The sequence below is a fragment of the Opisthocomus hoazin genome, chromosome 3 (assembly GCF_030867145.1).
Source record: "Opisthocomus hoazin isolate bOpiHoa1 chromosome 3, bOpiHoa1.hap1, whole genome shotgun sequence".
NCBI classification, from domain to species: Eukaryota; Metazoa; Chordata; class Aves; order Opisthocomiformes; family Opisthocomidae; genus Opisthocomus; species Opisthocomus hoazin.
In genome coordinates this window covers 87793278-87820713 of record NC_134416.1, presented here as the reverse complement: position 1 = coordinate 87820713, position 27436 = coordinate 87793278, and the positions used below count along the sequence as shown (strand labels likewise).

General features: G+C 39.2%; 1 protein-coding gene across 1 annotated transcript in view; it reads right to left on the bottom strand.

Annotated features, from left to right (window-relative positions):
• The window catches only part of LOC104326785 (orofacial cleft 1 candidate gene 1 protein homolog), a 65999-nt gene that overhangs the window by 8652 nt on the left and 29911 nt on the right, over positions 1 to 27436 (bottom strand). The window contains exons 5-7 of the mRNA XM_075417260.1: positions 16871 to 16957; positions 13573 to 13656; positions 7789 to 7961 (exon numbers count right to left, since the gene is read on the bottom strand). Coding sequence (XP_075273375.1) covers positions 7789 to 7961; positions 13573 to 13656; positions 16871 to 16957 — 344 coding nt within the window. The remainder of the gene's footprint in view (positions 1 to 7788; positions 7962 to 13572; positions 13657 to 16870; positions 16958 to 27436) is intronic.

The following is a 27436-nucleotide window of genomic DNA, read 5'->3' as shown; positions in this document are numbered from 1 at the left end:
CTGTCTTGCCATTCACAGAGAGACCATCTGTAGTTTCTCCAAAGCCACCAGGTACTCCTTCATATGCTCCTTATTTCACAGTTGAGAAGATGTAACTTCAAGGTCATAAAGCTCTGATGTCCTCATCAAAATCTACAGACTGTTGTAAGTGTATGCAAGGCCATTTATCAGAGTGTCTGACAACCATAGCCAAGCACTGAAAACACACAATGCTGAAATGGTATTTGCCAATGATGAAGAGAATTTAAGCAGAAGTGTGTTAGCCTGTCTGATCTCTGCAAGTTGAAAAGTCTCCAGATTAGCCTAGAAATCACCAGCTACTAAGAATCTTTGGGTAATTTAACCCTAAACAACAAGACACAATGGAAGATGCTAACCACACTTTATTAGGGAACACTTTCCCTCCAGTTTAAACTCAGGTAGCACAAGCAATGCCAGTGGAAACCAAGTGAATTATGCCAATCCATGGATCTAAAATGAATAGCTCGCATTTAAAAAACAAAAAAAAAAGAAGAAAAAACATTCATAAGCTATGTAATGAACTTCATTTTACAATCTTTTCTACTTTCTGGATACTGACAGCAATTCATGGCATCAACAACTGCAGAGAAACTGAAAAGAAATACCAACTGGAAATATAGGCACTTTTTGTAGGTTTTTTCCCCCATTCTTCCTCAATTTGAAAATCTTTGTTAATTTAAGCACAGAATATTTTTGTTATTTCTATAGCCTTTTCAAAGTCCCTCATGAAACTTTGCTGCTTTAACCCTCTTACTCTTCCCTAAAGCAGCTATCTAATTTAAGGTCTGTTTTGTAGTTAGGGAAAACTGAGTCATCATAACTAATTTGCTTATTACAGCCCCATAAAAACTGATGTTTAGGTCTGAGGTTACAGTCTATCTCATCTTTCTGAGTCCTCATTGTTTTTTCTGAGTGTTAACAAAGCATTGCCTCACAAATTCATCTCGATAATTGTAATCTAAGAGCACAGGCTTCGGTTTTATCCAGTAACGTCCATTAGTAGTGGCTTTCACATCATCTTCTGTTTCAAGTGTGCAGACACACACTTGAACACTTCATAATTAAGAGAGACATTCACTTAGTATATGAAAATTACAGAGAGGGAAACAATGCTTTAAGTACAGTTTACTGTATGATTGTCTGAAATACAACAGCAGAAATGACAAGTTGCCATGTCTAATGATTTTTCTCTTTACTGAACAGATCACCTCCTGCAAGGCCACATCTCTCTCCATCTCTCTGCTGGAAGTTATAAGTGGAAACCATTTCACATCTTCAGCTGAAATGTAAACCCTGCTTCTCTGATTTGAATGCTGACACGAGAAATTGCATCATAACATCATACTATGCTACCGCATGTTTGAGTGAACGTATGCACTTTGGTATATGTTCTCTTTGTAACTACCTAGTCCTGAAAGCTGCATCTTGTCTCAGGGTCTATCATAGTAGAGAGAGAAACCAACTGTGTTAAGAGGTAGCCAGCAAGTTGAGCAACAGTGATGATTTCCCACCTATGTACAAAACAAATACACAACATGTAATGCGACTGGACTGTCTTTCCCAGTATTTCTATGCCTTCCAACTTACAGATGACCTGGTTATGTTTCACACTAACAAACTGGTGTGAGCAACTCCAAAGCCCTTAAAAACTCAGATCACACACAGAGAGCCTGATATACCTCAAAGTTAGCCCTGCTTTGAGCAGGAGGTTGGACTAGACAGCCTTCAGAGGCCAGGTCCTTCCCCACCTGAATAATCTGTTCTATGAAGTAGAGGTCAAATGTACCATCCAGCATAGGTTCCACTTAAAAAATTCAGCTCTACAGACTCTTCAGACTACAGAAGCAAAAAGTTACAACATTCAGAGTGATTCATCTCTCTGCACCTCATAAAATCTGTGTAGTCCATTAACGCTGCTAAGGAGTCTCATGTCATAAAAGCTAACCAACTGTAGACTTAGCTACACCAGTGACTGCAGTTTGGCTCCAAATATATTAAAAATACAGATAAAACCTCCCTGGGAAAACAAAAAAATAAAAGTAATTCTGGAGCATACATGAGGACCTAAAAGTTTGGTTTTATTTTATTGATTTTTGTGGGTTCGTGCCTCTTTGCATCAATAATGCTCGCTCTTTCCCTACAAATCTCATCGGAGTTCTGCTTCTTTTAACAGGTGGCCAGTACTTGATGAAGTTGGTTAAACTTCAACAGGACTTGGCAATCACATTTTCTCTTTGAAGAATCTTTCCAATTGTCTCTGTCTATTGAACCATAGAAACAGACTTTCTTGCTGGAGTTTGTATTAGGATAATGAGCCAGAGAGCTGACCGGTCAGATTACCTTAAGCAGCAGCAAATGCAGTATCATCATTTACAGTAGCTGTAGGATTCTTTGTGTCAGCTCAATAGAATATCAAGAACTGCTTTAGCTGTTTAATTGCCCTTCCTATCTTGAAGAATGAAAGAACACAGTAAAAAATAAGTGAACTCCTTTTTAGTGAAAAATACAAGAAATACAGACTTTCATTACTTCCATCTAAATATTTACTTGACTTAAAATCCACGTAACTCCTGAACAAAACAATCAAAAGAGAATTACAATTAAAAAGAGCAGCTATATATCAAAGTTAAGGGTGTTGTGACAGCACAGTGACAGGCCATTTAGAAACATATGAAACACCTTTTCCACAATTCTGCTTAAGCTGACTTTATTTCCATGCCACCCTTTCCATCCCTCCTACCTCTAAAAAAAAAAAAACACAATTGTGTATATCTAAGCATCCAGAAGAAATAAGAAGGAGCCTTAGAAATTGGGAGGGCTTCCAGACTGCAGACTGAGGAAACAGGAGTAAGCCTGAGAGAATAAAGATACTTGGAAATCTCAGATTGCCAGCCTGCAGGATAAAGAAGTTCCCTAGCTAGACGTACTGGCTTCTTGGTCAGGATTTAAGTCTGCTGTGTGGGTGCTGACTCACATCTGAGGACCATGGCCACTGACTAGGCAGGACATCAGAAGTCCAAGGGCCAGAAGCCCAGTACCCCAGGCTTTGGGAAGTTTAACTTGGGTTTTTTTCCCCTCAGACATCCATTTCAGTCAAGTGCTCTTTCACCAGTCCATGAGCAGTCTACCTGGCAGGACTATAATGAATTCAATGAGCTTGGCCTAACGACATCTTTCAAAAGGAAATTAAATGCTAGGCATTTCTGACAGGTGTAGATTTCAGTCTATCTGTGTCCTTGTTATTACTCTGTAAAATGAAGATACCCATAATTCCTATATCACATCACATAAATGAAATGGAAACTACTATACTAACAGACTGTAGAGATGCTTTGACACTCAAATACTGGGCGTAGCATATGGGTAGCTCACCTCAAATGAAATCATTCACTTTTAAGACATAGTGTAAAAGAAACATTGCCATCTTTTGTATTCTTGACTTGCAATTCTCAGTAAAACAAAAAAGAGTCATTGGAACACCACAGTCATTTCAAATCTTGGCAGATATCAAAAAGGAGTAGCCAGTTTTCGGCTGAGGTCACTTTCAATCCTGCATTGCTTAGGTGCACATATTCAAACAAGTATCTTATTTACAAAGAACAATCACACAGGATTGTACAATGCTTCGTAGGCTACGGCTTTGTTGAGGGGAGGTCTGCAGGTACTATCAGGATATAAATGACAGCATTATGCAACGGGGTAGAAAATGTAAGCAAAATCTGCATTGGTGTTTTATATGACCGAGGCCTGTTCCAACTAATTAAATTCCTAGTTGGAGAGTAGATTTATCATGACCTTCATAGTATCAAATTTTACCCACATGTTATCCACTACTAACCAAAGAAAAATTAATCACTCCATGATCCTAAACATTGCTTTCTCTGTGACTTGGCAAGGAGTCAGAACTGTGATAATATTGACCCTGTAAGAGTATTAGGTCTAATACCCAGAGGAATTAACCTTTGTTTAACCAAAATGTAAATCACTTGGTGAAAGGCAACATTTTATTACTATTCACTTGCAACAAATAGCTCATTTCTTACTCCTATAACTCAGCTGCTGGTACTGAAGAGCAAAACTTGCACTTTGCTTTCAGAGGCTCTTGAGTAATTCACATTGAGGTCATGGATCAAAGCTGATGATATAGTTGTAATAATCAAGTCCTGCAAGGTGTTATGCCCAGCTCAGAGAACTAAATGTAGCAGTGGAATCCTGTAGAGAGAGACGGAGGTTGTGAACAGATTACCTTTAGTTAGGAATACCAACCAAGTTGCAGGAAGAGGAAGGCTAAGCAGGAAAGATGTTTTTGAATTCTGGGGCAATACTGATCCTTCCAATTGCCCATTATTAATTTTTTTTTCTGAGAGAACCTACATAAAACTGAGTAGTCACTTTTTTTGTCTTAGTTCAGAAACAACTGACAGTCCTAGAGCTGGCATTTTTAGATTATGTTGCCAAAGGCCCATGAAGTGCAGTATTACCCCAACCACTAAGTTTTTGCTTCGTCCTTAGCAGTCTCTCCTGTTTTGAGAGCTTCTTGCCTTTAATCAAACACTTTAAGCTGGCATTACGTCAGGTCTTTCCTTGCATATTTGTCTGCTCTGTAAGATCAAGTTCTGCACATAAGCATGTACCCCTGTGTTGTCTGATGACAGATGGTTTTCTACAGCATTCTGCGTATCCAGCCTTGGTTTTACCTGCTCAGCTTCTACCACAACACAGTCCCAAAGTTATGATTTTCTCTCAGCAGAGTTTATTTTTATTTATTAAAAGCAAATGTCTTTGGGACTTTTGAAATCTATAGGCCTACATGGTAGGCTGCAAGAAACAGTACTAGCTTTCCAGATTTAATATTCTTTATTGTGTTTGTTAACAGAAAGTTGACATCTGCTTAATGCTTTCTTTACAAGAATCTATCAGATCTCCCCTTATGATTTCTTGCCAAACTCAAATATCAGCTTTTGCATTTACTAAACAGAACATGAAGTAACAACACAGCTTTAAGTTCCAGAGCTAAAATATTACATAAACCTTTTTTTTTATTGTTATTATTTTGGAAAGTTCATCTTCCTTTTCAAAAACTTTTAATCATGGTGATCTCATGCACTGAGCTGCTGTTTAAACAAAAGCCACCCATTTACTGCAAAGCTAAAACTCCGAGAAGAAAAGCAACTAACTAAGGGATAGATAGTTAATACTTAGCTGTTCTCTTCTTGTCAACACCGCCAGCAAAGCTCTAGTGCGAACCAGATGCCTCCTTGGAGAGAATATTTGGCAGCCGAAAAAGAAACAGCAGCAGCTCAAGTGTGTTTCTGAAACTCACTTGTAAAACCAGTCTCAGGTACTGTAAACTCTCACTTGCTAGTTTTAACCCTTGGGCTCCCCTGTTTTGCTTTCGTTTTGTCAAAGCGAAGTAATGCAAGAGAGATGTCTATTAGACTCCTTCACTCAGTCTGAGGGTTAATTACTCAAATTGGTAGACATTTGAAAATATTATGTTACCTCTAACAGCAAAATTGATAGGAGCTTGTTTCAGGCTCACTTTATGTCATTATGGCAGATTAACTAATCATAAATTACCCTGGCTAAAGTACATCTGCTACTCACTAAACCTGCAGAAGGAAGGGGTCTTTTTCTGAATAAGAAGTAAATGGCACACAACAAATTAAAGACTTTTTCAAACCAATAAACATACACTCAATCAATGAAAGCTGGGAGCATCCCAAAGACAGCAGCAACAGATTCTGAAGACCATAGCAACAGTCTAGCGCTGAACCTGTAGCTGTTGCGGAAAGGCATCAACACTACTATGCTGCAGGGGTATATCCACAGATCAAAGAGTAAAGACAGTCCATTAAAGAATAAAGAAGGTCAATTAAAGAAGAATAAGCATGCTTACATTATTGTTAAATTATGTAAGCATAATTCTTAAATAATGTAAGCATTGTTACATTATTGTTAAATAATAACAATATAACATAAAAGGTGCATGTTTCCAGCCTCTACTTCCAATGTCACCTTCCATTTTCTGTTCAAAGCAGCTGGATGCACCATTTCTATGTGCTTCCAAGGAAAGGACAGATGAATACATCACTGATCTGGAAGGCAATATAGATTTTACAGTGATCCTCTCATTAACCTCTGCATTGCGGGATGCAGAAGTGACAGCTGACCATGTCAGTACGACTGAATTCCTAAACAGGGCATGGACAACTGAAGCTAGAGATGTGTGGAAGGAATGCACAGAAAACAGACATTCAAGACCTCTTCTCTGCTGTATAAAGTATTGAGTCCCTGTCTGTAAGCACATGGTAGACCAGCACAATCACATTAAGTGATAATTTTCTTTATTTTGGAAGAAAATAAGGAAGAAAAGCAGTATTATATTGTATTACATGTGGATTCACATATACAATTGTCAGTTAAAAAGCAGAACGTTATTTTGGGATGACCAGATAGTTTGCTTCTGTCTAGGAAACAAACTTTGCTTAACAACTTTAACCCAAAGCATTCTATGATTCTATGAAAAAGAGTCCAAGAAAGACAACCAGCTCTCCAGTGACCATGTTTAGAGGGAGGGTAAACAAAGGGTTGACATATCTATTGTGTTCCTTCAGTTGTCACAGAGCCTCAGGAAGCTTTGGGGGCATCTGAATAGCCCAAACTTAAAGCATGAACTCTCAACGTATTATAAAGTCTTCTGGAAAGGTGCAGCACTCTGTTCACCTGTTCCGAGGTTCCTAGTCCATGAGCCCCTTGACGCAGATGATGCTTTTAGTACTATCTGAGTCCTTTTCTCTCATGTTTCCCTCCTATTTCATGCTCTCTGAACAATATTCCCCAAACCACCTTCTATGCATGATGCATACAGCCACAAAAAACGTCAGAAGAAATGAAATATAGCTACACAAGGATTTAGAGAAAAGCAGGAGGGGAATTGTGTCCTTCACCAACATGCAGAAGGCAATGATGAGGTCTAGTTCTGCAGTGAAAAAATTCTAAAAACTTCCCCTGAAAATAAAAGAAAGTTTAGACCACCATCAGTCACTGGATAACCTATTTTAAGCCCATCAGAGCCAATGCGCTGTTCTCATGATGCTAATTAAAAGTGATAGATTCATCAATTAATCTCTGTTCCTGTCCCCTAGCCTTGGTCTGAGATTTTTCAAAGGGACAAATGGTAGTTAGGAGGTCACAAGTATCATTTCAGCCCTGAAAATTTGTGCCTTTCTCAACACGAACCCAACCTTGCCTCTTTACACTGTGAAATAACAAAAAGAAAATCATAGGAAGCTTTGCCACCTTCAAAAACACAACAGATGTATAACTTGGGAATAATCTTATCCTCTGTACAATGAATATTGCTACATAAATCCTTTCTAGGCTCCAATTCGAACTTGCTCATTGATACATGAATAAGCCTCTGTTAAATTTGGCAGAGACAGATGTCCTAAGCTTAGGCTCTTGATTGAAACTCTATTGCAATACTTACTGTGGAGCAGTCATAGACACTCCACTATTTAGGAAAGAAGCAACGAAGGCAGTCTATTTTTATTCACATTGAAATGGAGACAAAGATAAAGGTCCTGCTGTTAAGCTTAGCAAAGTGCCAGTCACATAAAGCAAGACAACAAAATGGGTTACCTTTTCCCCTTGCAATATATGTATCACTGGGCAGTGAAACCAAATTGGGGTGTACAAGGTTAACAAGGCAGCATCATGTTATGAAGCAAGCAATAAAATTGTCTTACAGTTCTTAACTCTGACCTGTTCCAGTGAAAAGCTGCCAAGCAGAATTATGTCATCCTGAACATCTCTCTCAAACTGTTCGATATATGAAGGAATCACTTCATCTTCAAGCTCCCTGTGAAGGTCACGTGCCTTACTGGAGCTGACAGGCATCACAGAATCTGGAAAATCTTCACTGGCAACGCGGGCTGCTTGAAACAAAAGTGGCAGATCATGTTTTGGTAAATCGGCATTCATTCACTGGTTAGTACCTTCTCAGTTAGCACGTTTGGCCCACCAACAATTTAAGACAGTTCATGCCATGACATGAACAGTGAGAAGTAACAGCAGTAGAACAACAGGCAGGTTCCAAGTGCCATTACCAGGGAAACTCTCCTCAAGAGCAACAGGGACAATTTTAGCACTTGCAGCTAGTTCCTTAAATAATTTTTAAAAGGGGCACTCTGCATTTCCATGGTCACTTTGCTCCCCTGTAAATCATAAAGGAACTGGGATTTGGAACGACTTTGGCTTTAACTCATGAGGAAGAGGAGGAATAACTGCAATTGAAAGAGAGTTTAAGGTGGAGCCTCACCAAGCTTTCATCTTCGAAGATTTCATCTTCCTCTCACTCACCCTGGAGGATCAGATTCCTCCCCCAGGTATGGGTGCACAGCTCCTGCCTAATTAATTCAGTCCAGTTCTGCTCTCAACTACATCATTCTCCTGATTTCACTGCAGTGACGTATGTAGAACCAAAGGCTACACACTGCACGTAAATAAAAATAAATCCCATTCGTAAAGTCAACCTTAAAGAGAAGTTGTGTCCTTTTTTCGGTTTAGTTCATCATGCTACTTAAAAAACAGAATTTCTCATTGATATCCACTACAGTACTAGTACTAGTTTGGGTCATAAATAATAAAGGCAACTATTTTTGCTCATTTCTCCACATTAGGATCACTAAGAAATGACAGACACCAGGTTGTCCACATCTGATTGTCTTTCTTCCCTCATATTTCTGTGTGTAAGTATATGTTTTTTATAGTTCTCTGTGCCTTTCTCTGCAAGAAACTGCCATATCTAGTTATTTGTTTTTCTCTTTTTCCATCCTAAGACATGCAAGCAGTTAAAAGACTTTTTTTTTTTCTCACTCCCCTTTGAAGTCTCTCATTCCCTAATGAAGACCAGAAAAGGAAAGATAAAACTAAGGCTATTAAAATTTTCAGTTTTGCTCACTACTCATTGTTCAGTGACTTTAATCGTTGAGCTTCCCAAGTACTTAAATCACCTCGGTGCCACCAACACACAGGAAGTAGAGTGTTGGGTTTTTTTTAATTACACCAGGATACAATTCAAAATCTTGTTGGGGGAGGCATACAGTAGATATAAACAACCCAAAACATTACCTTAGGGTACACAATCTCTTCATGTAGCATATTACAAGCCTAATGAATAGAGATTTGACCTACTACCATTAATTGCAAAAACAAAGCAATATTTGCATTTAAATTTACTGTAACATTAAGGGTTTGGCTAAGAGAGAGAAAATCCGGGAAGCGCTGGAAAAGGAAACACTGCCAACAGCAGAAGATGCAGCATCACTTGCTCCCCTGGATGCTGTGTTGTACACAACAGGCCATATGCTCAGCTGGTATAAATCAGCTGTTTTACTACTTTCAGAGGAGCAGTGCAAGTTTACACCCAGGTAAGACTATACGTTCCTATTTCAGGATCCTCTGGGTGTAGAGACATAGCCCTTAAATATCAAAAAAGAAATTAAAATATTCATTTCACAAAGATGACCATGCAGTGATTCATCAAAACATTCTATTTCTTTTTTGCGTTTATGATTTTTGTGAGGAATCACATTTAGCGAACTCAGTTTTGGTGGAAGACACTGGTCTCATTAGCATGTGTTTTGTGGAAAAAGAGCAAAAGAGAACATTTTCACAAGCCTTTTCAAGGGAAAAAAAACAGTAAAAATAGAGATAAGTTACAATTCAGAATTGAAAAATCTTTGATGAAAAGATACACATGCTCATTCAAGCACAGTTGGAAAAGCTGTTTATTTGCCTGAGCTGAAGATGGGGAGAGAACAAAGTTGTTCAGCTGGTCTATTCCTTCCACTCTGGCTTTGCAAAGAGACTTCTGAAACTATCACCACCAGGTTTCTCCATGTCTGAACTGATCCACGGGTTGCAGGCTTGAGCTGCCGCCCCGGAGCAACACTCGACCAAAACAAAGCCTCCATCTCCTTGCTGTACAGAAGCCGCCACACTGTTAAAAATGTTGCTACTTCGTACACACGGGATGAAATGGCTGAAAATTTACAAGGAAATTCATTGATAGATTGAGAAACCGATTAAAAACTGGCTGCTTCAAGTTGTTAGCATCTGCTTCAAACTTTTCATTGCCTCAGCTATACTTAACACTGCGAGTCGTACTTTCCACGTAGTTTAAATCACTCCTCCTTAGCACAGGCTGTATTTGCAGATGCTGTGCTGTAATTAAAACAATCTCTCCGGTATTAGCTTGGCTGCTTTTAACTTCATTTACTCCTGCATTTGTCCATCACATAGCAGCGGTTTATACAGTGAGTTGAGAATTTAAAGGGTAGGTTCGCCAGCAGACTACACCTCAGCACAGGTTTGAACATATAAAACAGGCATAAACTCCACATGGAAACTGCGCTTTGGCTGCCTGGTTCTAGAAGACTCTGTGTATAAACTGTACCTAAAAAAGTACATCACCAAAGGCTCATGCATCAGTTTCAAGTAACTAAAATGCTGCAAAACTCGCACTTCAACTTTTTAGTTCTTGCCAAAGAATAATATAATAGAAAATGCTTTTTATGGTATTCACCTAGCACCATTTTAGACATGCATGGATCACAATCTTTCATTGTTTGAGAGATTTTTATTCCTAGGCAAAAAATATACAGTACATATCTTTCTCTAAAAAACAAACAACCAATGGTGCCTTATAAGTTGCCTTATAATATGAGCTGACAAGTATCACAAGAGTGACCAACAGGTTAGGTTACTGAGCAAAAAAATGTTATAAATATACAATTATATAAATTCTGAGCCATTTTCTTTCCTTTCCTTTAGGGATCATCTATCAATTAGGACTGTATGACCACGTGATTTTTCAGCTCAGTGGTCAAATGAAGAAAAGAAGCAGTTCTGTAAGAGTGGAACCAAATTAGTCCTAGTTTTCTATGGATTTTATGGTGTCTAATAAGGGTCAAACTCCCATGTTAGCTTTTCCCTCAGTGGCGACATTAATAATGCTTGTCTGCTCTGCTCAACTTCCCACTTCCATAAAACTGGTAAGAAAATTGGACCTGTGAGACTTGCTCTCTGTTAAAATAAAGGGTTTGGAAGTGGACAACAGGTTCAAAAATTGGGAGCGAGAAATACAGGCAGGCAGAAATAAGTACAGCCCAAGGTACGCATACAACAGTGATTGAGACTGCACAAGCCTCACTTCCTCAGGAAAATCCCGCTCTTTTCTGTTTTTTGTTCACCCAAGCCAAGAACAACCTCGGTAAAAAAAATCGGCTAGGATAGGGCACAACATTCACCCGCAGGGCTAGCTCTGATACCCATTATGGTTCTTTTAAGAATGAAAGCATTGAGGTACCCCTCAAGACAAACCAGCAGTGGGCTGCAGTGTCTCCCCCAGTGCCTTCATGCCTACACGGGAGCTCTAATGTACTCCTGCAGCGCAAGACATGCATGTTAATGCATTTGCTTGCCCTTAAATTGAATCGGTGAGATGGCAGCTCAGCAACCTCAGCAGCCTGAGCGCGAGGTCACCATCCGCAGAGCGCACCATGTACCTGCAAAAGGCTTTGGATGGATGAGAGATTTGAAATTGTCTCACATCCCACGTAGCCAGTGATAAGAGCATTTTGCCTCTCATGGTGATTTGATAAAACTAGTTGGAAAAAAAGACATTTTTAGTTCAAACATACCTGATAAGTTTGAATTATAAACATTTGAGGAGTTCAGTGAAACCTTATTTCTCTTTAAATATGCTATTTGCTATTATCCTCTGTAAAGCACGTGTTTATCTTAACAATATTCATTAATGTTATTTGTAACACAATATAAAGTTTTAGGGCACCTAGCTGAAGGAGAGAGTAACCACCAATGGATGGGGAAGACTTCCGCTTCACTCCCTGGTTCCCTTGCTTAAAAGTAGTCAAATCTGCATGGTGCAATTCAGATCACTTACCTGCACCATGCAAAAGGCAATGGTCAAGTCTAAGTCAGTTGTCCAAGACCCTTCTAGAGCCAAAGGAAGAAGAACTGCTTCCAGGGCACAATTTATCTAATTAGCTAAAAGTTGTCTACGTGAGGTGGGCTGAACCACTGCCCAGAGGTGCTTCTCTCTCCCTCTCCCACCACTTTGCAGAAGCCCCAGCAGTTAACTTTCAGAAAGTTAATGGAAAGGGTACTGGACCCCACCCTGGGGCAGCCTGTAAAACGACATCAGGACATCTTCCTTAATCACACAGGGTTATCTAGATGATAAAGCTATTAAAGAATATGAAAGACTATAAATGTTGGTAGGAAGAGACTGCATTATTACCACAGATAAGACACTCCATGTCAATCTTTCCTGCAGAAATAATGCTGACTTCTCAGTGAAGCATGTTTTTATTTTAATCTGTGTTGTTGCAGGATAAAAGCAACCATCAACCTGCAGCACTGCTATAACCTTTCTCAGCAATATGGAGCTGTACATTAACATGCAACAATAAAAAGCTTGCTAATAATTTGTTATAGGTTTTTCTTAAACTATCTGCATGAATTTAGCTGTGATGGTTGTACTTTCTTTTCCTTGCATTTAAAATGAGACAAAATGGGTTTCAAAGATGTTACTGATATGACCAGTGCCAGTTCAAGGGATTTTGCAACCCTAGGCAAATGAAAATGTTTGCTCTTCTAGAACAAAGTTGCTCACAAACTAAATAGTCATAAAACAAGTTGCAGCTCCTGGAGCGCCAGTGCCATAGGCAACCTCCTGTGCTGTCTCTGACAGAGTAGGCCCTGTGTGTAACGGAAATATACCAGGAAACCTCATGCAAAGAATGGAAAACACTTTTGCACAAAAGACCTCTGCTGAAAAAGGAGGAGGAGGATACCCAAAAATATAAGGGCAGCCCTGAGCCGAGGCTTGTTCACGTCACTTCTCCTAGGACGAACCAGAGGAGAACAGCAGATGTGCACTTTGTGTAAAGGCTGTGGTGTTAAGTCTCATGAATCAACTGGGTGTTCAATAATGCCTGTAAAAATAAGTGAAGCCAAAGCAAGACTGTTGGCTTGAGGTGAAGAAATCTCATCTCATACACTTTCTTGTTTTTACTGTAGACGGAACATCAATTTGTATTTTCTAACAAAGCCACAGAAAACATTTTCTAACTCACCTGTAAGTGTAAATCCTTATGTAGATAACCTCAAACACTGTGTGACATGACTGTTGCACCTGACAAACGACCCACCCCTTTATGAGTTTAAACAAGGATTTAGATTTCTAGCTTTGAGCAGATAACAAATTATGTTTCCAGTCTTCACTCGTAATGAAGAATTCAACATGTAATGAAGCTGCCTAGAGAAAGTACGCCACTTAATTTACACTTTAAACCACATAAACATGATTCAAACCAAAATATTTGGAGAAAAGGTCTTACAGGCTCACATTAAAATCAAAGTTCCTTTTGCTTCTGAGTTCAAAGAGATGGATTACCCACTCTCCTCCCCGTATCTAAACTTAAGAATTTTATTTTTCTTTATGCAAATGACTTTATTTACCTTGGAAGTCCAGCACCCTGTTTTCTTCATCTAGAAGCTTCATCAGTTTACCGTACAGGATTTGCTCATCAAATTTCACAGGATCTTAAAAAAACAACAGTAAAACATCTATTGTTTCTTCCAGTAGTGTTTCAGGAAATGTTATTTAGAACTACAAAGATATAAAAATAACAAAGTTAAGAAACCATTTGACACTTAAAAATAGTTTTCATAGTGCTAGTTTCATAGCGGAGGTGACAGTCATTTTCTTTTGAGTTATGAAAGACAGTTTAAAATAAAAAATATATAATCATATACTTTCAAATGGTAAGCAAAATTATTTCTTGATCTGGACTAAAACTGGTTTGTTAATTGTGCTAACAGACTAGTTGAAATGATTACTTACATTCAAATTGCCAGATAAATTCTATTTGTTTCTTAATAAATATCAAATTACCTAATTTATTTTCTAATGTGATTTTGGATCTTTATTACAAAATGTACCTTGCTGTCCATAATACTAACATGTTACCTAGTACAAGTAGTCATTATAGCACATGATGAATTTTGATTTTGCGGCTGGCCAGTCATTCAAATTCCCAGTAACTTCTGCAGACTTGTAAAAGGAGCAAGGGACACACTCCTACCTTTTTCCATGAGACCTTAAAAAATCACTTCAAGTCTCTATATTTAAGGGAGAAATGACCAGGTGAGACGGTCTTCTCCAGGTCTTCCAGACCCTGGCTTCTCTAAGTTGTCAGTGAAGGAAGGCAGGTAGAAGACCAAAGAAATGTATACAAGGTAGGTGAATCGAAGAACAGCTGCAAGCCACCTTGTGTGACTCTTTTTAAGTGCCCGATAGAATCTCAAAGAATAAGTTTTCTTTACCATGAAATTGCAGAGCCAAGTTTTTCAGTCACACTGAGCATTCAAATAGGGAGGCTTCTGCAAACCTCTTCTGTGAGTACAGAATCTTTTACATTTCTTTTAGTGTGTAACGTTGAAATGTTCCCTTGACGAGGGGGGGAAGCAAATCCATAGCGGGTGTTGTTTGTTCTCAGGGCATTATCAACTCAGACAAATTTCCAGAACAAATTTAATTTATCAAATATAGAAAAGATAATTGCTAATATCTTCATTTTCACAGATTAACCCATTAAAGAATCCCATATGATGAACACATTAAAATGATATTTAACTTTGTATAATAGAGTTAGTGGCTGAAGATTTGCTTTTCGCCATCTATTGTCTTTGGGCATTGGGCCTGACTTGCTTAAATCATAAGCAGAGTTTCACTTTAAAGTGTGCCCTGATTTCTTCATCTAGTTCTGCTTTTGTCTCGTCAGTGACAAGGTGCTACCTGGTAAAAGGAGGTAAATGAATATGGTTTCCAATTGGGATGACCATGCAGGACCAGTCTTCAGTTCTGACTGTCCTTTTAACTCCATCCACTACATACAAATGTATGCTTACGTTCTGCTTCTTTAACACTTCTGCAAGGAAAAGGAAACCAGACAATGATCCTGATTTGTGAGTACCTATGAATCAGGCTGGTTGAGGTGGGAAGGGACCTCTGAAGGCCAGCTAGTCCAGCCCCCCTGGCTCAAACAGGGCCACCTAGGGCCAAGTTGCCCAGGACCTTCTGAATATCTCCAAGGTGGAAGACTTGCTCTTGGCAGAGATTTTGGTAAATATAGCGTTCTAACTGCTCTGCAGTTGTCAACACAACCAAGCTGAGGCCAGTACCGTTGCTAACAGACCTTTAACAAACAAGTGTTACCCCAACATTTGAGTGACATTTTTCCTAGGGAGAAAAAGATGGAATGCCTAAGGACAGCCATTCATACATGCAGGTTTCTAAAACCACCTCTCCCTTCCTGCCTCTGGAACAAGATGGACTTTCTCAGAGCTTCCATCTCTTCCAAATTTACAAAAACACACAATACTTAAGTTCAAGTGTGTACCACAGCCTCCTCAACACAAACAAGAGAACATTTTCTCCCAACAAAACCTGTACTTCTAGGTATCCCTTACGTCACCATTCTATCTGTACATGTTTTTAGGCACACATGTACAATCACAGAAATCCATTCCACTTTTCTTTCTCTGGTTATGAAGCAGATCATGACTCCTAAAGCCTATTTGTAAGGCAAACCAAGGCAGTACCAACAGAAAAAAGTCTTCTGTTTGAAAACTCTGAGCTAGACGTTGACTTCCAAAGTATTACATTGCTGTCCTGTACCATGAATGGAGAAATTATAGGGCTTAGATTTAATTCACCCTTGATAAACCTTGATTTTTTTCATCAGTACACAGAAATTCAAGTTACTGATGTGCATTAGAGCCTACTTAGTCACACAAGTTTTTGCCTCCAATGTTTAAACCTCCATGACTACTCTAAGTTTCTCGTGAAATTCAGATATTACCTACTTTGAAACCCTTTACAGTAGGTAAATTGTTTTAGATTTGACTGCAACTGTGTGTCTAGACAGCATCTGAAGTAGAAATAAGCACAAGGTTTTAAAAAAGTAAAGGACTAGAAAGGTAACACAGGAGAACTGGGTCTTGCGTGCTATCAGGCTGTTAGTGCTGAACAACAGGAGCCGGGCCAAAGCATTCAGTGCATAGCTAAGCACTTCATTACCATGATGATGTTCTTACTTAAGTCCATGCAAATTCAGGCAGGCCCATTCCCACCCTTTTTTATCTGAAAGCCATAACAGCAATGAGAATTTCCTCCACTAGACAACACCTCCTGGTTAATCTCTCTCATACCTATGCATAAGTTCTGTTCTCCCAGCTCTGCAGAGTCACACCCTCCTACTCCTTGCTATCGACCACAGACAGCAAAGCTAAACTTCTTGGCTAAACTGGCAAAAAGAAAACCACAAAAGGCTCCTCTTGTGCTGGGAACTTCTACAGGTTCTGGGGTTTCCTTCTGTCAGGCATACACACATTCAGCTCAGTAATAAAATTGCTCTCCAAGAAGGACTTTTGGAGCAGGATTCCAAAAAAGCTGCAGCTTAGTACTCAATTCTGGACTAACTTCATTAAAGAGAACACGGTGTAGACAGTGTTCTCTGAGAGCGCTTTATTTTGCTACGGTAGCAGAGTCTCGCTTTTACCTGACCATGAACTCACTGTCCTTGATCAAAGACTATGTATACTGCCTATCCTGTTGAAAGTGGTTAAGGCTTATAATTTAAATTGTAAACCTCAATATTTAAATAGAACTGCATATGTGATCTTTGTCACCTCATTTTCATGAAAGGAAAAAGAATATTCTGACACCAAAATTACATACTTAATTCTGCCTCACCTTCTTCACTGACCTCCATCCCACACTGCCTTGGGTTTATTTCCTCATCCATCAATGGGTCAAAGTAATTTCTGCTGTATTCATTTCCTGTGGAAAGCACATGAAGTAAGGGTCAGCGATTATTAGAAGCACATGAACGAAAATGTTAATTTTGAAATCGACACCAGCAAGCAAAGGGGCATTTTTTGCTACTTTATAAGCTTAATTTTTTTAACAAGTCCTCTAAGCCTACTAGTACTGCAATTATCATTCTGTGAAAGGTCAGAAAAGGTAATTCTGGAAACAAGTGCACTTTATGTTACTTTTGCTCAGGAACTAATGAGAAAAATTCTCAAATTTAGATGATGGAAAGATAAGAAAAATTTAAAAAAATCCAGCATCCCTAACAGAAGCCAAATTATTCTTCAAACACATTTTACAAGTGAATTACCCATACTGTAGAAGAATTTGTGTTTCCCAGCTGACCCCTCCAATTTCCACAATTTTAACTTTCACCACTGAGGTTTCAATGTCTGGTGCATCTTTAATACTGTATTCAACCGAAGAAGTGTTTAATTACAGAGGAGATACTAGAATACTGCCTCATTAATTTGAACCACAATTATATTCAGCTGGGCTAGGTAACCAATCCAAGATTTTGATGGGATAAATGGGATAAAACCACTTATTTTAGCACTTTCCATTTCAACTGCTAGTTTTATCTGTTCTTTAGAAACTAATCAAGTTTACAAAAAAAAAGTAATTTCTTAGACTTATCAAGGAATAATGCAGCCTCTAGCTGCCTAAAGGAACTTCCAGTAAAAGCTAGAAGAATTTTCTTTACACAAGGGGAGAGGGAGAGCTTTTTCCTCAAAATGTGTCCTTCCTTTAGCAAAAGTGCTACGCTTTATTAAAACCATCCTCAGATTCATCAGGTTTGAAAACAGAGAAAATTATTCCTAAACACAGAAAAAGTAAAATAACTAAGTCCATAACAAATTTTAAAATTGCTTGAATAGACACAGATCTATATCCTTGAAAATACATCGGAGCTAAATATACGAGGGGGTTAATTCATCCAAGATGCTCTATAGTAATCTGCAGTGTATCTGTCTTAAGATCAAAAATAATACAGGCAGCAGCTCCTTTTCCAAGACTAAATGAAACTTTGATATGAAACTAGGTTTAATTTATATTTCTGGACCAGCACATTTTGACTGTCAGTCTCTGTTCCTTCAGTGTAGTAAGTACAAGAACTGAAAATTTGCTTTACCTTGAGGTCTCAATAAAGAAAAAATAAATGAGTTTCATTTTTGTTACTTTATCTGTCAACAACTACTAGGCTGGTATGAATCTTGGCAGTATGTAATCAAAGTCTTATGTACTGCAATAACAGAGCTATTCTACCTCATTCACTGTAATTGTTTTTCTCTAGCACAAAGCACCATGATGTTATATGAACACCCCTTCACATGTTGGTAAAATAATTCACCAATGTGCTAAAAAAGAAAATGATGATGCATTTCTTTATTCATCTGCTTCATAGCTGGAAAGTATGTTGCAAGCACACAAGCAATTCTTAGCTAGTACAAGCAATTCTTAGCTAGCGCATAGGCTTTTTGCACAGTCTTAATATCACAACAGCTTCTGCTGAATTTTAATACCCCATGTTCTTTATCCTGTGGGTCTGGTGTGAAACTCTGAGGAGTAGACTTTTGGGCAACTCTTCTAGACAAAACAATTGGCATTTAGGAGGAAATGTCATGTTACATTTGAGTCTGCGAGGCAAGGAAACCATTATTCAAAAAAGAGATATATCGATAATAAACATTAAACGGCTTGGGTTTTGGTCCTCTTTAACAACCTCAACCCTTCTTTGCGGAGTATGAGATATTTTATCCAGTGTTTTGGCTGTGTCAGAACCACACACAGCTAGAGACAGAAAGTTATGAGAAGTACAAAGAAGAACTACGTTTGATTTCTCCAGAGCAACACACACGCTTTAAAACCTACATAGGTAGAATGAACAGAAAATGCCAGAATCACCTCCTTATGGTGATTTTATAGATAATAAGCCATTTTAAGCTTCAGAACTCCACAGAAGACTTTCAGTGAAGCTTTCTGAAGAGTTGAAATCACTGCAAACCTTAGACCACTGCTCTTAGGGGTATTTTTGGTCTTTTTTCCCCCCTCAGTTCAACATACACCTTGACAACTGGTGTGACCAGGAGGTCTGGGCTCTGGGGAGGTCCTAAGATTGGTTGGGGGCAGGGGGAGTTCCTTTACTTTTAAAATACAAAATTATCAATTTTAGTCAACACAACATACTGCCCAAGGCATTTTGCTAATAACATTTTCTGAGTATGTGAACAGATTACTAATCATTTCACAATTGCTTTTGGAAATATCTGAAAGTGTATAACATGTAAATTAATAGTCCACTAAGGAATTCACTTTGCTGTGCTTTGTGGTATAAACACAGTAAAGTAAATGTTAATACAGAGCTTGCTTGCAGGTATTTTGTACAGCAGAACGTATCTCGGTGCTTTCATACAGCAAGTTACCTTGAATACCTGCTCCTACAAAGACTTGGTCAACTTTAGACACTTACGTCTTTGCTTTGATCCAGAAGTTCACTCAAGCCCATTAACTCAATTTGAAACCCTATTCACCCCTCAAAACTGTGTTATTTCATGTGGAAAACACAACAGATAATTCAGGAAATCAGAACTGAAGTGCAAAACCACAGATTATCTATAAATTCAAATAAAGATGGAGAGAAGGGTGTTGGCACAACAGTGACCAGGTGGGAATTTATACAGTTTAATTAAAGCAAGAGGAGTTGCTAATAAAATTAGTGTAATCCTTGGATGCAGCCCATGGGACTGCATACATATTACTAGGACTGGATGAAACTCTGAAATGCCTTTTAAGCTAAGATGTCTGTAGTCAATCACACAGTCTATGTCCTGAGAATACCACAGAAATGGCATGACTAGGCTGCATTTCTACAAGGTCTTCTACTCTACAAAGAGATCAGGTAGCCCATATCAATATCACATCAAGGGTACAGCACAGAATTTAGATGACAGGCAGTTATTCTGTTCATATCACACTATTGATCTAGGGTTTTAATTTAAAGAATAAACAAATCCAACAGAGTTTTGTCAAGTGACTCCTAAATAATGTAAAAATGAAAAAATTATTAATAACCAGGTGACTCATTACTAAATGCTTGAACAGGCATTTACTAGTTCTTGTATTCAGAGTGATGCTGGGTCTTAGGCATAAAAGCAAAAATTTCTGCGTGAGCCAGCTTTCATTAGAAGACAGAATGCAGTTTACGGTCTGAGCAAACCTGCCTTATGAAGTAACAGCTCCATCTTTTCAGAGAGCAGCGTGGTCAACACGTCTCTACCAAAGACTCAGTAGAACCTTACTGGGCATTACTAAGGCAACTCATAGAAGACTTCTGTGTAAGATAAAATAAGACAGAGGCATCTAGGAAAGATGAAATTCCAGTCTCAGCATTTTGATTCAAAGTGCTTTTGAAACATAGTGATACAGCCGGGAATGGAAAAGAGTAGTCCTCCTTTCCACACAGCTGTCTTAAAGCATTGATGTCAGCAGCAATTCCTGTTTGTAAACACCATGGTAAATCTTCACTGTCTCCATTCAACAGAATTGAACTTATTTCCCTAGGGATACTTTTCATTTTACTTTGCAGATACGGCCCTTTGGGCAGCCCAAATGTAAGATTCAGTGCTAGCAAATTTCTCATATTTTCTTTATGAGATCGCATGAGGCAAAGCAGCCTTCTGGGACCAGACTTGAATCCCGTCTAAGACAGGTGCCCACTTCAACTTGGTCAGCAAGAACTAAGACTTGGGATCAGGAGGAATAGGAGAGAAGGGTCCCACCTCCTGCATTTCCAAATGTTTCCCTTATTCACCTTTCCTCAAGACATGGTGGGTCTTGCGACTAGCACTCCTGCTCACCTGCTTCCATGATTCAGTACCTACATTGACAAAGCCTGGTATCTGCAGGTTGCTTCTTTGTAGATACAGGCCTTTACTTCTGATCTGCACTTTGAAAAAAAAAAAAATCTGTAACAAATTATAAAGAAATCCTTCAAAACAATTAAAGCATAAGACAAGAGAAAGAAGTTTACCCCCTTAAAACAAAAAAATCTTACGGAATGCAGAAGTGAAAAAAAATCATCAACAAAAAGTGCATAAACAGTGTTCCTGGACAGTGAAAAACTGACTGCATTTCCAGTGACTTTATAGGTTCTTGGCTGATTTAAACAACGATTTGAAACTGGAAAATAATTTAGGAAAGTTTGAAACTTTCACAAGAAAATATTTTGAGTTTTTATTCTAAAATCTCGTGTTGCTAGATTTACTCACATTCAAATCTTACGAAGATGTTAAAAACAAAACTTCAGTTCTGAAGAAGATAGTGAATTAATATGTAATCCACAAAAAGTGATCTCTAAGTTCTTATTTTGGAAAGAAAAAAAAAGTAGAGAATTACCATGAGTTAACCAGAAGTTATACTCTTAGTCTGGATTTTTAGTTGTCATTACTGAACCATGATATCTGTTACGTTTACCTCAGCTCATAGCCATTACAAATGCCTTCATTTAAATTTATATAGGCTGATCTAGATTACATATAGAGGCTGAATAATTTAGTAAGACATATTATTATTATTATTTTAGATTTACATCTAACATTACCCTCTATACTACAAGTAAAGACAAATATTATCTATATCATTTTAGATGTAGATCTAAGATAAGCTTCCTGGGAAGCACAAAGTTGTTCCAGATTATCACCAAATGCAGGGGGGTGGGGGGGTGGGGGGGGGTTGGTAGAGTGTTTTACTCATGAAGATTATGATGAAAAATTATGTGTTAATGGCATCCTCAACTGAAGAGCATTAAGCGAGTGAGCGGACAGTAGATTATATCTTGAAAACACAGCTTGTTAAATACTACCATCACTGGGTGACGTCTCAATTTTTAAAAAGCTCTAAAGATATCATATGTCATTTTCCTTATCCTCAGCAGAGATCGTAGGCAATGAGTAAACCACGTAACTGTGTCTTATGTTTATACTGCAAGCCTTAAATAAACTCACTTGTCAGTTTTGACAGGATGCTGGCATAGGTGTTGTTCCTGAGCCTCAGCAGCGCAGACTATGCTGCACCTTCCCCAACGCTTGAAAACCACCGCACTGCACTAAAGGCACCCACTTTTTTCCACCCCACTCCGCTCCTAGAAGACTTACCACATTTACTGCTGTTTAACAAAGGTACAACAGGGGAATTTTCCCCCCCCCCCTTTTTTTTTTTCTGCAGGCAACAGAGGGCACTGTGCCAAGGGACGCCAGTGTGAGACCTGCTGCTTGTCCTGCGGAAACGCTGTTCATCGAAGGCGTGAGAAAAAGATTTACTGATGATGATGGAGTTCATTTAGGAATGCTATTAGATAATGTGACACACGTCAGTGGGGAAAATGGATACTGAGTGCTCCCAGGCTGGCAGGCTCAGCTGGTCCCGTGCTATTCCAGCAAGGGAACTTGCTGAATTTCCAGAGTCCGACAGCACTATTACAAAGCAAACAATTTCTAAGCGTAGTAAATTAGTCTTAAAAATATACATTCAGTCACGTTCTGAAAGAGTATTTCCCAATTATAAAATGCATCCATTCTTCACAATTCTTCTTCCCTTACCTTTCACAAATTCAGTTTTAGCACATTACTTAGATGAGTGGTACAGTATCCCTGTTGTTGAAATTGCATGCAATGGATCACGTTTTGCACACTACATTACACCTTGTGCCGTTCTGCTGATTTCAATTGGATTACACATTGTGTAATTCAACGCAAAATTACTTCCAGTGACAACCCTTTTATTCCTGTGCATACATGGTGATCCATCATGCCCTGCATACCGGGTTTGGCATTTCCATTTCAAGTCCCTGTTGGAATCAGAAAGCATGGAACCACATACACAGAACTTGAATTATTAGGTATAAACTTTGCCATTGTTTAAGAAAAAAAGGTTACGGTTTTGATCCATATTTCTGTTCCTGGTTTTTCATCTGCATTTACTGTCTCTCCGGTGGGTACCTACTGTCTCTTTGGAACTGAATTAGACTCTCATCAAAAAGCTTCAGCATCCAGTTGTCTGTAAATAGACTGAATTCAATGCACTTGCTGATATTTTTATGCAGCTAATATCCCACACAGCTTCTTCACAAAGCCCTTTTTTGGTCTTCATATTCCTAGGTCAACGTCCTCGCCCAGTCACGCTCCTGAACAAGAAAGAGCTTATCTTGCCCTGCCGCAGTTGAACTACCTTCAGCAGTAACCATTCTTTAGCAAAGGCTTCTTTCTACCTTGGCTTTTGATAATGAGCAGAACTGCTCTATTTTACGGTGGGGTTTTCCCTGTAGGATACACGTAGCACTGTGTTAGACACATCCAGCTTATCTCTGCGTCTAGGAGGTGATGCAGCAGAGCACTACACAGACAAACTAATTTGTTCCCAGAAGCAGTGTAGCCATGTTAATGCCATGTTCTACCTGGGCTAATTAGAAGAATAGTTTCTGGTCTTCAGTTGAAAGAGCTTTCTTTCTCTCTTTCACCCCCAAACCCTCCCCCCCCAAAAAAAGTTGTTAATCTCTGTGGGCAAATTTATTGGAGCACGATATGAGATGTTAACAGTGCCTGTTGCAGATAAAATGGTAGAATTAATTAGAGCTTTTGATTTTAGGAGATAATCTAGTTTTGAAAAAAGATTTGTGTATTGGGGATGATAGGAGGAAAAAAAAAATGAACGCTTCTTGTCATCTGGAGACAATTTTAACTTGAACCATCAACATTTAGGGTCAGACTGCCTCTAGCCTTTGTACAAGTGCACAGGATACAGGACACAATTAGCCTTTCTTTCATCTTCTGTACAAAAGCCACAGAGCATCACAGTCTCTGAAGGTGTCTATGTAACCACCAGCTGCAAGGCAGATCATGCAGTGGGAGGATGCTCAAAAAGCCCCGTGCCTGGATTCTGTGGCTTGCATACATGATCGGCACCCCAGAAAGATCACAGTCTAATTTGTTCTGACATATACTCCCTCTGTATGGTCAGGCTGGAAGTTTTACCCATCTTGTAGAAATGTAAACAGGGCTCTTCTCAGGATTAGCTGGAGTAAATCTGTGTAGCGCAGTGGCTGTGGTGAACACTAAATAGTACAAAGTGGTTGCACACTTTCTGATCACAGCAGCAGAGGACAAAGTGTACCAAATGTTAAAATAGATTAACATTTGCTTTACAGGCCTGTGACAAAGTGCTAAGTACAGTAGTCCTGTGTTAAGAGATTGCTTGTAATGTACGTCATCCATCTGAGGCTGAGCAACAGCCCTGGTATTCTGCCGTCAGCCAAAGACAGCCTATTCCTGGAGGTTTGGTGTTACTGTCATGACAGTTTACTGGAAGCCCTTTGCTGGGTAGAGCAAGCTAGGCTGAACATTAGGGTACTCTATAAAGTGTTTTGGGTTTAAACCCCTCTGGAGAAAAGAAAAAAGCCAATATTGGCTCACCTTGAGACCAGGCACATAGCAATTGAGAAACAGGTGGACACAGGTTACTGTCACTCTGGGTTTGGATGATCTAACTCTAAGTAGTTTTTCCAGAGAAATTTGTTTATTGGAGATCTCATTGAAATGGACAATATGAAAGTTTCTGGCTTATTCAGTATTTGCTGAGGGGAGGAAAAGCAGAAGCATTGGTCATATTTACTCACGAGGAAACTGAGTACTTTCTGAAACAAATAAATTGTAGTTTGGCAAAGACAAAGACACTTCGAGATGACCTTAATTTAACAAGCTGCATGTGAAAGAAACAAAGGCAATAGGAGTGATCAGCAAAGAGTCAGCATAGACTCAAGAAGAGAAAATAGAGTAGAAGCCACTGCAACCAATTAGCTGGCTGAAAATCAGGAGATAATTCTGTGTAAATAGTCAGCTGGTATCTCTGGGTCACTATAACATTTAACAGCAGTACCAAGTCTTCACCATAAAAGACCAATGATTGGAAGCATACAGCAGAAAGAGTTACTCGATGAACTATTCCTGAACAACAGTCTACTGATTGTGATGATAAAATCCAGAATTTTGTCCATCAGGGGAAATATGACAGTGTGAGACACAGAATGGCGAACAGAGCAATGTACTAGGGATCAGAGGTTTTATTTCTATCTCCATCACAGGCCTGCAGGGTGACTCCAGATAAGGCCTCACGCTCTGCCTCGGTTTCCCCACAAGCAAGGCATGCAGGAGATTCACACTTTGAGTCACAAGAACAGGCCCCACCAATCTGTTTTGAAAAGTGAAAAAAGCCTCTGAAAGAAAACATTGGAAAGAATTCATAAGTTTCTTGAAAACAAGAATCAGTTCACAAACTGCCTTTTTCAGGAGATGTTCTGTTATCTGAAGAAAGGGAAAAGTTAATATAGTGCAAACATACCTGTGAATTAAGCTCTTTGGGGACAGATGCAGCTAAGTCGCAATATCGTGGAGCTCTGCACTGGCTATTTAATCCCCAAATGATGTGTGTTCTGCAGAGCATCCTCCTGTGCAGACACAGCCAAATTCCAGGAACAGGTTTTAAACCTGTCTTGAACATGCAACTGACTATTCACACTCCCAGTATCCTTGGCATGGAGGTGTGAGAAGGCATTTCAAAAGAAGGTGAAGTTTTTCTAGAGAACACTTCCCTCCAGCAACTGCTGACCAAGGAACAGGCTGTGACACTGTTGCAAGATGGAGGAAACGACAGCAACCCCTGTAGCTATTATTTGTTGCCGTTAACGACATGGCAATGGGTGGAAAGATAATGGAAAGGCAATGCAACCTCCATGCCCTGCCTTCAAGTACATAGCCTGAAAATCCAGCCTGATATTTATATAGTGTTTTCAACCTGCAATCTGCTAAATGCTACAATTAAATAATTGTGCTTAAGGTTATAACTGCTTTTAAATTCTACAGTTTAACACCGAGCGTTAGAATTGACAGACTCCATTCCCCATTGAGTAAGCAACTGAACTTAAGGCTGGCGGCAGAGAGCTGGAAGAGCACCCAACTGTCATGGAGGGAACCCCAAAAGGAGGAGTATTTTATTGGCATCTAGGGAGGAAAAGGGAAGAAAAGTGAAAAAGAGCAGTGAAGGGGCCTAAAACATGTTTATTTTACACAGACTGTGCTGTTGTGCTTGGCAGGCATTTCCCTGGAGATAAAGAGGCCTGGCATGAAGCAGTGAAAGGACTGTGATTTTACTGGCATAGTAAAGTTTAGGGCAACAGGTCATGCCGGTGTGCATGGGCACCCCATCCCAGAGAAACAGCTTCGAGTGTGGGGAGCAAGTCTTGCCTCCTGGGGGGGGGGGGAGAAGAGGGGGGAGAAAAGGAGACTTCTGTGCTATCTGTGCTAAAACCTCTCTTGTAAACTGCACAGTGGCAGAGAGCTAAGGGGCAGGAGAAAAAGCTGTGGAAGAGTTTCCGCTATAATAGAGAATGGTGGTGGACTTCAACACCACGCACATTTTTGCTATGAGCTGAAACAACAGCAGCTACACAAAGCTGCTATGAACGTGAAACAAAGCAAAAAAAGGAAGGCTCGAGGGATCGATCCCATGGGGTCTGGCAGTCCCAAATCCCAACAGATTGCCACAAAAAGTGCTAGGCTAACCATAGACCTAATCTTCACTAAGGACTAGGAAATATGACCATTTATACATTACTATATTAATGTGATACTGCACTTACCTATGCAGTTGGCTTTTTCCTTTGCCTCTTTAATGAAGTATTGTTACACTTGGGAATGGGGAAAATTAGCTTGAGAGGTACCAGAAGGTTTAGTTCAATTTTTTTCCAAGGTTTCTGGACAGGCTTGAAGCTGTTGTTTTATTAGCAGCCCTTGATAAATTTGAACTGGCCCCTGTGACTGCCAAACAAGTCCTGACAATAAGTTAGGCTACGAATAATGTAATGCAAGGTTGGACCAGATGATCTCTAGAGGTCTCTTCCAATCTAGACTTTTTTATGACGGTATAAATTGATGATTTTTTTTTTAATAGCTGTGTGACTTAGAGGCAGAGCTACATGAATAACTGATCTTTTGGTTAACTGGATGAACAGAAGGTCGACGAGGGAGACACAGTATTAGGAAACAAAATATTTCCAACTCTCAGCAAGCTTTCCTTTCCCATTACAGAAACACTTAGCAGTGTATCAAGGCACTGCATTCCAGGCGAAATGTAACAATTTCTACTCCTTTCACAAAGATTACATTCAGTTAAGGTTTTTTCAGCTAAATGCTGCTTAGGATGAAAAATCGAAATGTTTAAAAACACATTTCAGGCTTTTAAAAAAATGTGTTGTTTTCTTGAGGGAACTATTCATGAATTTCTGAAGAGGCGACTGAAAGCATGGATAGTCTCCAGCGAGCCCAACTTCATTTTTTGCCAGATAGACTATTTCATTAAAAAACAATCAATCCCTTTGTCTGCTTAATCACTGTTCTG